The following is a 10,662-nucleotide window of genomic DNA, read 5'->3' as shown; positions in this document are numbered from 1 at the left end:
AGAAAACATAACACATGGACAAAATGTTGCATTACGAGTCGCATGAGTAATAACAGTTGTGAGCCACAACTGAATCTATAGAGCCACTATAGAGACTATAGAGCCAACTCTAGATTAAATTAAAATTCGGCATTCTGATGGATTTGGCTTCAAATCAGAACCGCTATGGAGCCTCTCCGGCTCCAGAATGGTGCTGATATGGATATCATAATCCGAGCAACTCTAGGTTAAACTTATCAAGTCAAAGGTTATTGAAACTATATTTGTTGTTCAGCAATCCTACGTCAATCATAAAATAGTTATATGAGATAATCTTTTCATTCTACTCAAGCAATGTTTTCACCCTCCCGACTTGAACTTTAAAACAAAAATACTTTGGGAAGCTTTACAAATCATGATTTGGTAAACTAACGATCATGATTTGGACAAAATTGCAAATGTCAGCTCAAATATCTGTTTTAGTTTTACATTGTGTTTTAGAATGCTTGCATGTTTAAACTTTCATTTTGGTGACATGAGGGTTTGTTTACTCCACATGAGACTCCAGTTTAGAAGCCGGTCACTGCATCATTAGAAGAAATTCATTATTCATTTACCTTCCGTAAGTTATTGATATGTATTGTTTACTATTCTGATATCAATCTAAATTTATAACAGGAGTCATGTAGAAAAAGCTATTTATAGCTACTCGTTAAACTTTTGACCCAAAAAGTCACCACATGCAGGAAGTCTTTAAAGTTCAGTCTATGTAAGGTCAATTAAACGGAGTTGATTGGTTACAGCAGAGTGATGGAAAGACCTAACAAGTAGATGGTTGGTGGTGGACTAATTGCAAGCCTTGCGCTATGTTACTTTGGGAAGATGCCTGCTGAGAGTTACCGATAAGAGATAATGTACATGTTATTTTATTGTAGCAGTTTGTATGCAGTTGGTGAAAGTTTTACCCTGGAAATGAAAGGTATATTTTTGAAGTTGTGTAATATTGAGATACAGTAGCGAATTTAATAAAAAATCTTTTTGAACAAAAAAGGATTAGTAGTTCACGGAATGTGGCATATTTAATTTATTCGCAACTTTGCGAGTTAACTTGCAAAGTTATGAAAGGTTTTCTGGTCAATCAGAAAAACTTGCAAATACGCCTAAAAGATATCTCTGGCAATAGTTACAATCAACATACTAAACTTACATCGACATTTGCGTAAACCGAAAATTATCATGGCAACTTGAAAAATTACCGGCCTAAATACGTGAAAGTATAATACAAAAGGATTAAAACTCATAATAAGATATTACGTTTTATAATAACACTAGCGGATTGGGCGGAGTTGCATGAGTATTAAAACCAGTTTATAAAACTGTGACAGGTAATGTAGTGCCATATTGCCAATAGCTGATTTGAGTAAGCTTACTAATAAGAGCTACTGTAACTACTCACTTTTACGGGAGAGAAAGCATAAAAATGTTTCGGGCAACGCCGGGAATTCTGCTAGTATAAAATATAATATAAAAATGTATTATTTATACATTGCAAAACTCTGATCATTTTATAATATTGACTGTTTGAAACCAATGCACTGAAGTAATTGAAGTGGTTCATAGTCGTAGTTTAGTGTTGTTGGATCTAGAATATGACTTCTTTAATTGGAAGGCAGATTCTATATTTACATGTATTCTTAATAGCAAAATAATAGAATTATGAGAATGTTTTCATTCAGTTTATAGGTATTGTCTATATGAAGACTTGTAGGTTTCTGTGCTTCTTTCCATTGAGTCCACACAAGGAGAACACATAACAGTAAAACCTAAGATCTTAATGCCCCCTTAAAAAATATCATAATTTGTCAAGTGTGTGACATTTAAGGCTTTAACATATGATCTTAGGCGTCTGCCTAACCGCTGTTTTAGATGACACAAATATGACAACGCTGTTCTTATTTCTGTTAATGTTTTCAACTGCATACACTGTAAAAAAAATCTATGCAGTATTCAATCACCTCAGATGGTCATTTTTCAATGCACCTGAAAAACTACACACTCGAAAATTATGCAATGTCCATGCGCTATTCATTCAATAAAAACACACTTCTATTCATCGTTTTATGCGATGTGCAACTAAAAATTAACGCACTGCTGATGGTCATTTTTCAAGGCAATTTCTATTCACACTGTGCATTAATCATAAAACCAAAATATGTACGCACTTAGCGTTTAAAAATTGCAGTTTTTAAACATTGACTGAGTTTTCTATACGAAGACGATTTTCACACGCTGAGTGCATTTAGCATTGCAACCTGGTTTTACACGCTTGGCGCATTATATTTTAGGGTCAAATTTGAACGCAGCAAGTGTTTACAAGTTTAATCACTTTACAAACAGCTCTGCGTTTTTTTCAGCCAAGGATATTTTTAAACAGCGAGTATATATAATTTATTATTAACATTTAATAAAAGCACTAAATAACTCGAAAAACACACACAGCATTTAATAAAAGCACTAAATAACTCGAAAAACACACACACCATTTAATAAAAGCACTAAATAACTCGAAAAACACACAGCATCTGTTTGATCAAGATCGATTTAGAATAATAATTAAAAAAAACTATCTACAATAATATAAAAGAGAGCACGATTCCATAAAATCCATTGAGTAAGCCCAAACCCCAAATCACGTAAATAATTCGCTCTAAAAGTGGTGTCACTTTGGCATACTGGATTGGAAAGGTTACTATTTCGTGTGAATTGTGTTCTATGAATTTTGTTGTTATGTTTTAGACTTATAGCGTTCCAGGCTTTGCCGGCACTTGCTTTTCTTCGCCTACTCATCGTCGGCTCGGCTTTCCTGCAAAAGAGAAAAAAAATGTTTCTATGATTTATGATAATTCCAACATGAAAAATAAACGTTAAAAATAAGACTAGGAAGACGGCAAAAAGCTCGACCAATGAGTTTAGGATATGAGTGTTCTCGGAAATTTTAGTTTCAATGATTTTACAACTGGTTGAAATCGTTTTTTGCGCCAAAAGTTACATTTTGGAGTTCTCTTCTCATGAATTATATGATAAATTGCTACCATAGAAATTCATTCGAATCCTACTTAGTTTTTCGACAGATATAAAACTAGCATAGCTGAGTCATTAGGTACTCACCCGCTTCATTTTTTCCATAAATTTGTCGACAGACAAATACTTGCTTCCCTTTCTCACGGTGCTGGAGCCCAAGAAGGTAAACTCCAGCAGCTGGCCAAACTTCTTGGCGTCGCCAAACTCGATGTCCCCAATGTAAAATACTGCCAGAAGTTTTAGCAGGACGAGAGGGTCCTCACTAACGCTTAACTTTTCCCCATCCACACAGAGTTTCCCAAATTTGAGGTGGGGAAGAGAATGGCTTACCTAAAACAGTAAAAAGTAAGTCAGATTGGAGCCGAAACCAGTCCAGCCAATTTATGACGTCAACAACATGCCTATAGAAACATCCTAATAACCTCTAACACGCTGAGTTGGAGTTGCGAACCCATAGCCGGGCTAATGTATGACGTCAACAACATTCCTATAGAAACATCCTAATAACCTCTAACACGCTGAGTTGGAGTTGCCAACCCATAGACGGGCTAATGTATGACGTTAACAACATTCCTATAGAAACATCCTAATAACCTCTAACACGCTAAGTTGGAGTTGCGAACCAATAGACGGGCTAATGTATGACGTTAACAACATTCCTATAGAAACATCCTAATAACCTCTAACACGCTAAGTTGGAGTTGCGAACCCATAGACGGGCTAATGTATGACGTTAACAACATTCCTATAGAAACATCCTAATAACCTCTAACACGCTAAGTTGGAGTTGCGAACCAATAGACGGGCTAATGTATGACGTTAACAACATTCCTATAGAAACATCCTAATAACCTCTCACACGCTGAGTTGGAGTTGCGAACCAATAGTCAGCCTAATTTATGACGTTAACAACATTCCTGTATAAACATCCTAATAACCTCTAACACGCTAAGTTGGAGTTGCGAACCAATAGTCAGCCTAATGTATGACGTTAATAAGTTACCGAACTAAGAAATCCACTCACTTTGTGTTCGGGTGTTTCGGCCAGCATCTTTTTGTCTCCAAGGCGCTTTCCAATCACGATCACCAGTTTCTCAAATCCATAATCATTCGCTGCAAACAAAGTATTTTTGTTATATTTAAACTTTTTTTGACTACACACTACCAGGTAAGACCTCCAACAATAGAGACTAGTTCTTGTTTAAGCTGCTGCACATGTAAAGCATTGGAATGGAAAATAGGGTGAGACAAACTCCGTAGATTACTATTATCGTGAGGTAAAAAGCCAGTAATACTGACTAAAATCATGGGCACCCGACTCCGACTTATATCATTTTGGCGGTTGATATTATTTTGATAATTGAGCCGTTGCTAGCGCATAAAGTAACATATTGTTCTGCAAAGAAAGTACGTAAATTTGAAGATAATAAATACAGTTACGATTAGTCTCTTTTGGACATGCAGCCATGAACAAATCCTCTGCTCGCTTTCCCAACGCGTCCAAATCCAAGTCCCGATTCAGAAGGAGCTCAAGCTCAGGTATAAGCTAACAAGCAATAAAAAAATAAGCAACTTCAAAATATCGACGCTAATTTGAAAGAAGAAGACATTTTAGCAAGCGAGAAATAAAGTACAAACATTTATCTTCAATATTCTTCCTGTAGCAAATCTATAGAATTCAAGAAATATCGACATTCAGTCGACTTGCCCGTAAATAAAAACTAGTTATGACCCTCAATGAACCACTTTACTGCTCTTACATGAAGTAATTCTAAGCCCTCAACGATATAGACCTTTAACAAACTTAATACGAGTTGACAATATTATTTATATAATCAAAAAACTTTGGTGGTGAATTTTTAAAAGCTGTGGTCAGATAGATGTCCAGTCAGAAACACATATCTGACCTGACCACAACGCCGAAATTTTTTTAGAAATTCAATTATGCTGAAGCCTACTTAGATAGTAATAATTACAATGTAAAAACCTAAACGCATAGGGTCAGATGAATGAAATCGAAGCTAGAAATGTGAGTTGTCTTATATGTGTAGTTTAAACGATGGATAACTAGCAGGCATGTGATTTCCAAAATTCATTTTAGCTTGCTGACGGAAGTCGTTGACAAAGTACTTTGAGCAAAAGCCCGAGGCAGCATTTCAATCATAAAATTATGAAATAAATGTGTTTATATACTGAAGTGGATAGATAAAAATACCACCTAAGGTATACTTAAATGGTGAAGGCAATGAATAGCGTACAGTAAGCCAGCGTTCGGAGCTAATACAAAATAGCTTAAAATAAACTTTTTAGCTTATGAATCACATCCCTGACTGTGATTTGCCATAATTTGCCTGTATAATGCTAGAGGTGCAGGATTATCTCTTTGCCGGAAAACACGGCAAGGCTGTCGTGTTTTCCGGCTAACCCTCTCCCTATTCCACCTTAGATTAAACACTGTCCTACCAGCAGGAATATGTTACAAGCCCAAACTACAATTTTATAGAAAACACATACTAACAATAATGGTTTATGCACATGGGCAAGTTGGAGTGGAATACATAATAGTAAAACAATACCTTACTCTTTCTTGAAATTTATTCCTTTGATTTTGGGCCCAAACATATTTATTTTTAAAAAATAGCCAACAAATCTAGACTTCATAACTTTTTGCTCATAAATTTTCAGAAATTGCTTATTACTAAGAAAACAGGCTAGGAATTCTGACTTAGAGAAGGTATGCCATACATTTTCAGTGAAAACATAGTTCAAAGTCTATGCCAAAGACATATTTGGGAGTAGAGTGCTGAAGATTTTTTAGAAGACCATAAAGTTATCCTCTGATTATGGAGAAGAAAACTCCTAATAGATAGGCAGTAAGTCTGCTCAGTGGTAGGATTACGTTCAATGCTGCGCCAGAATAGTGCTAAATAAAAACTTGGCAATCGTTTAATCCAGTGGCCAGATAGGACAGGCAACTGCCGAAATTGACCATAATCCGGCAAGTCATCCATCGTTTAAACTATAAATTACTGTGCACATATTATAAATTCCCTCCATAGAGAGAAACTAACTGGAATTTTCCCCTTGCAATGAATTTCAGTTCAACTCGGTCTCCAATAATATATAACATTTAAAGTTTCAGTTAATCCCAAGACTAAGACATTATTCTTTGAGAAACTATAAAGAGTGACGAGTCTAGTCAAGTTTATTTAAAATTGTGCTTTGGAAGTAGGTAGCCATCTTCAGCTCATGCAAATTGGTATTCGGTGCAGGTTGTATTGCAAAGACTTCGCTTGTAGCTTTTTAATATCAATCCACTAAAACACTACGTGAGACCTGGGCTCAAAATAGGATACTGGGAGAATGGGCAAAATTTTGAAAGTTCATGTTATTTTGGAGAGTAATACTTACAAAAGCCTCCTGTCCATAAATTGGCCACTCAACAACCATGCCACTCCAACCATCTTTCATGTTCTTAAAAGCCTCTTTCCTAATAGACAATGATGGACAAAGCATCTCCTTTACCGCACTCTGCAATATGAAGACTGATTATAGAGTTCTTATAGTTTACTGTGGTTAAAGTTAGGGCATCATCAACGAAAACTACAAATTTTATTCAACTTGCTATAAAGGGTGAAAAGTTACCATAAAAATTTCAACAATAATCAAGTTTAGCCGTGCCATCAGGGAGTATATAACTGGTTACATAATAGATTGTTAGAAAAATGTCCACCTTTTCAAAGAAGTGGAACCCTAAAAGCCGTGACACTGACACTCCATGCCTCATTATAATATTATTCGAAACGCGACTGTCAGTGAATGCTGCCATTAGAAATATAAGCAAATCTTTAATTTAGAAGCGATTTTGGCGGCGACAAAGTGGAGCCCGATCATTAGCAACAATGATGTATAACAAGAATGGTAATACCACAACAAAAATTACTTGAAACATTTAGCGGATGAAACAAAAGGCGCTCGAAAGGCTGTTGCATAATCAAGACTCCCTCATATATTTTAAAAACACAATAAAGCAAGCTGCACACACCTAAGAGATCTACTGAAAGCAACACAAGATGTTGGTTATAAATTAGTACCACTAGCCTAGATCAAATTTGTGATCCTCATTGTCTGCGTTGGAGTTGCACCCACTATAAGCGGCTACTTCGATCTTATTTTATAGTGGGGGTAACTCCAACGCAGACAATGAGGATCACAAATTTTTATCTACCGCTAGCCCCTGATACTCTTATTGAGTAAACTATGCTACCTTACCTGTGGAATTGTGTCAAGATTTTGAACCCGCAAATTCCTCTTTTCCTTGCTCGGAGAAACCACTAGTGCCTCTGCCCTCACCACTATATCCCTGTAAGAAATTAAAAGATGAAAATTATGGCTACAGAAGACAAAGTGTTTGTCGCATTTTTATGAGTTATATGAGTAGAAATCTTATGAAACATTGAGATGTCTATTTGTCCTTGCAAAGGGAGGGGGATGTGCGGATAATAGATTACAATGATTCACTTCAAACAAAGATCAAAAGCATAACATACATAAAAAACATATTATAATGCTTATAACATACATAAACATACAATATTATAATGCTTATCATCAAAACCTAAGACGTCAATATAAATTGCGATTCTGATTGACTATTCATCTCAAACGGTAAATTTTAAATTATTTTTATGACGTCAACAATAAAGAGGAGAATTAACAAGTAAAATACGAACCCGGTGACCGAAGCAGCAGGTTCTTGATCGAGTTTTTGTTTTTTCGCATAGTAGCTTCTTTTGTTTCTTACGCTGCAAGATAACTGTCTTTTGAAAACCTTCTACAAGCAAAGAATGTAGATCCTGATAAACTATAGATGCGCAAAAAAATAGTATGATTACAAAACTAAAAAGGGAGTATAAAAATATCATATGTGTATAGATTAGCTAGCATGAAAACCAGAGAGAGTTGCTCAGTTCTAGTCCATCAGACAGAATATTTTCCAATCATCTTGAAACAAATTTAAAGTTTACCCAGCTTTGGACTCTTGCAATGGTGGTTATGCAAATCAACGCTAGATTACACTGGCTCATAGCGTTTACTATGATAGTAAAAAAATAAAGCTAACCCTTCATTCCTAATATAAAGCTGAAATGAAGCTATGCCTCCCCAAACAACAATTAGAAGCTCAATCATTTCAGTTTCAGTTGCATAAATATCAACGGAAGGGCTTACATTTTCTGGATCACTTATTACACTTCTCATAATAAATATGAAAATATCACTCAATAGCCCATATTAACATTCATAGTGAATGCATGAAAATAAATGACAGAGTAGACAACTCCGACAGGTATTTAACAAGCATTAGGTATCTCTCTCCCTCCCTGAGAGGGTCAAATGCTTAGAAAATTTCTACATACACGAAATAACCCTTGATGGATAACGGATATGATGTAAGTTTCTGTATAATAAATTGTGGAAAGCTGCACGCCAATGCCAAGTATTGCTAAATGAATCTGCAGGACAGTAGGCTACATGCCCGGTAGTAAGTAGACCTATTCACGATTATAAAAAAAACTCACGTAGCAATCCTTATCTTCGGTATAGCTAGCGTCTTTGAAGATGTCACTCTTATCTGGAAATTGCCTCAGGACTTTTAGTACCACACTATCGTAGTTGGGTCTGCTGTGACTATGGGACCAATTAGCTTCCCCAATCGCCTGTACAACCATTTTCCTGGTCTCTCGTCCAGTAAATTGAGGTACATTGAGCTCCTATAAAACAATAAAACTGAGTTCTTACTTACTATAGGGAAAAGCCATAGTGTATATTAACTTTTAAGGCAAATTACTTAATTAATTGCCTAAGGCGGAGTTTTTCTCATAGACAGAAAATACTGCAGTGTAAAATGCATAGTGTCTGCTCGAACGATAAAGTGTGACTACCAAGAGTTGCCCATTACAAGCGCTTTCAATCAAGGCTAACCTACTAAGATTCAACAATTCAAACAGCACCATACTTAGCAGGTCTAATGTACGTAAAAATTTACATTACAAATTTAAGTTGTGCAATCAATTCAACATTATCGACAGCCAAAGAACAGCCAACGAATTTAGACAGGTCGACAGGATTTATTTTCTCTAGCTAACCTCAATAAATATTAACAACAGCAACAACAACAACATAATTTACAGTATATTGCTGTTACTCACTCGCATAAACAATGGAGAGCTAGAGGGTGTTGAAACAGTCGCCTCAGCAGTGGCAGAGGCTGAAGCAATAGGTTCGGCGGCAGGTGATCCTGAAATAGCGGAAACAGCAGAGGAAGGTGTTGAAACCGCAGGTCTAGGTGTGGTAACCACAGGTCTAGGTGTGGTAACCACAGGTCTAGGTGTGGTAACCACAGGTCTAGGTGTGGCCGGCATGGAAGCAGGTGGTGATGCGACCGCAGCGCCGAGTGTTGAAGCAGTTTCATTAGGTGTTGGTAGTGTAAGCGCAACAGAGGGGGCAGCACTTGGTAAGTTATTCTGAAAATGCAAAGACCAATAATAGAGGCGCCTCCGATATAAATGATATGCATAAAACTATTATACTCAACAATAATCAAGCTAAATTTTGCTAAAAGAAGAACGTAAAATTTACCTTTTGAACACTTTTGACAAGCTCTTTGAGTCTTCGTAGGTATTTCATACATTTCCCCAGAGAGCTATAAGGAAAGTTCACATACTTAACATAATGCCATAGTAATACTTACTAGTAAAGTTTACAGCATAGGTAAATGTAAATCCAAAACTGGCCATTTCAGAATGTCTTTTTGGATCCACATAAAAACGTAACGCAATGCAATCATAAGCAATTCTTAGCCAATTCTTAATTCTTCCTGTCATACAAGTTAAAATGGCGAACAAAAATGATTGACATTGCTAAAGCCTAAAACAAATTGCAAACCCTAGCTATCAACTAATCCATTTGGGGAGGTAATGTAGTTGATCTTTGTTCTTCGCCTAGACAGTATTTTTGTACTCCTTGGCAATAAGAACTCCTTGGCAAAAAGAAGCTGAGTTGCAAGTAGGCCTAATTTCTATTTGAACCACAGGCCGGCCAAGGTGTTTGGTAGCGCTCGGACGGTGGTGCTCGCCCGAGCACCACCGCCCGAGCGCTACCGAACACGTTGGCCGGCCTGTGATTTGAACAACCAACTGGCGGAGGTTATAACATAGACATGAATACCATGATCGCGTAGTCTATCAGACCAAACAAAGACAACTCACCCAACACCAAGCTGCTGAAGCTGCTCTGGTTGCAAGTCAGGTATCACTTCTTCATCAAGGATATCATTATCTAAAATGAATTCATAAAAAAATCAAACCATACCAGTCTTGTTGGAGGAAAATAATTCCTAGTGAGTTAACTTATATCCTTAATTAGAGAGAGCAGTAGCAGCAGCCCCCACAGACTCACAGAGTTAGAGTTGAATTCAAAGTTACAAAAAAAGTGTCCTCTGAAATGTTAGTAACACTTGCTCTCATTGAGCCATTGGTATTTTGAATAATTGTTAATATTCCAATTTTAGGAAATGCTTTATAGCTGTTCCATATGTGGATT

At 36.5% G+C, this 10,662-nt stretch overlaps 2 protein-coding genes across 2 annotated transcripts in view; both read right to left on the bottom strand.

Moving 5' to 3' along the window:
• Positions 1-2,402: 2,402 nt before the first annotated feature.
• On the bottom strand, positions 2,403-6,563 carry LOC137398548 (uncharacterized). The gene is made up of 5 exons (XM_068084672.1): positions 6,472-6,563; positions 4,501-4,606; positions 4,085-4,173; positions 3,148-3,390; positions 2,403-2,842 (listed from the first exon to the last, which is right to left on the bottom strand). The coding sequence occupies exons 1-5, from the start codon at positions 6,529-6,531 to the stop codon at positions 2,819-2,821; spliced, it is 522 nt and encodes a 173-aa protein (XP_067940773.1). The 5' UTR covers positions 6,532-6,563; the 3' UTR covers positions 2,403-2,818.
• A 782-nt stretch (positions 6,564-7,345) lies between these two features.
• The window catches only part of LOC137398326 (uncharacterized), a 7,124-nt gene continuing 3,807 nt past the window's right edge, over positions 7,346-10,662 (bottom strand). Inside the window, exons 6-8 of the mRNA XM_068084434.1 lie at positions 9,270-9,584; positions 8,640-8,831; positions 7,346-7,423 (exon numbers count right to left, since the gene is read on the bottom strand). Coding sequence (XP_067940535.1) covers positions 7,346-7,423; positions 8,640-8,831; positions 9,270-9,584 — 585 coding nt within the window. The remainder of the gene's footprint in view (positions 7,424-8,639; positions 8,832-9,269; positions 9,585-10,662) is intronic.

This window comes from Watersipora subatra, chromosome 6 (assembly GCF_963576615.1).
Source record: "Watersipora subatra chromosome 6, tzWatSuba1.1, whole genome shotgun sequence".
Lineage (NCBI taxonomy): Eukaryota > Metazoa > Bryozoa > Gymnolaemata > Cheilostomatida > Watersiporidae > Watersipora > Watersipora subatra.
Note: the sequence above shows the minus strand (reverse complement) of the source record. Positions and strands in the feature narration are given on the sequence as shown.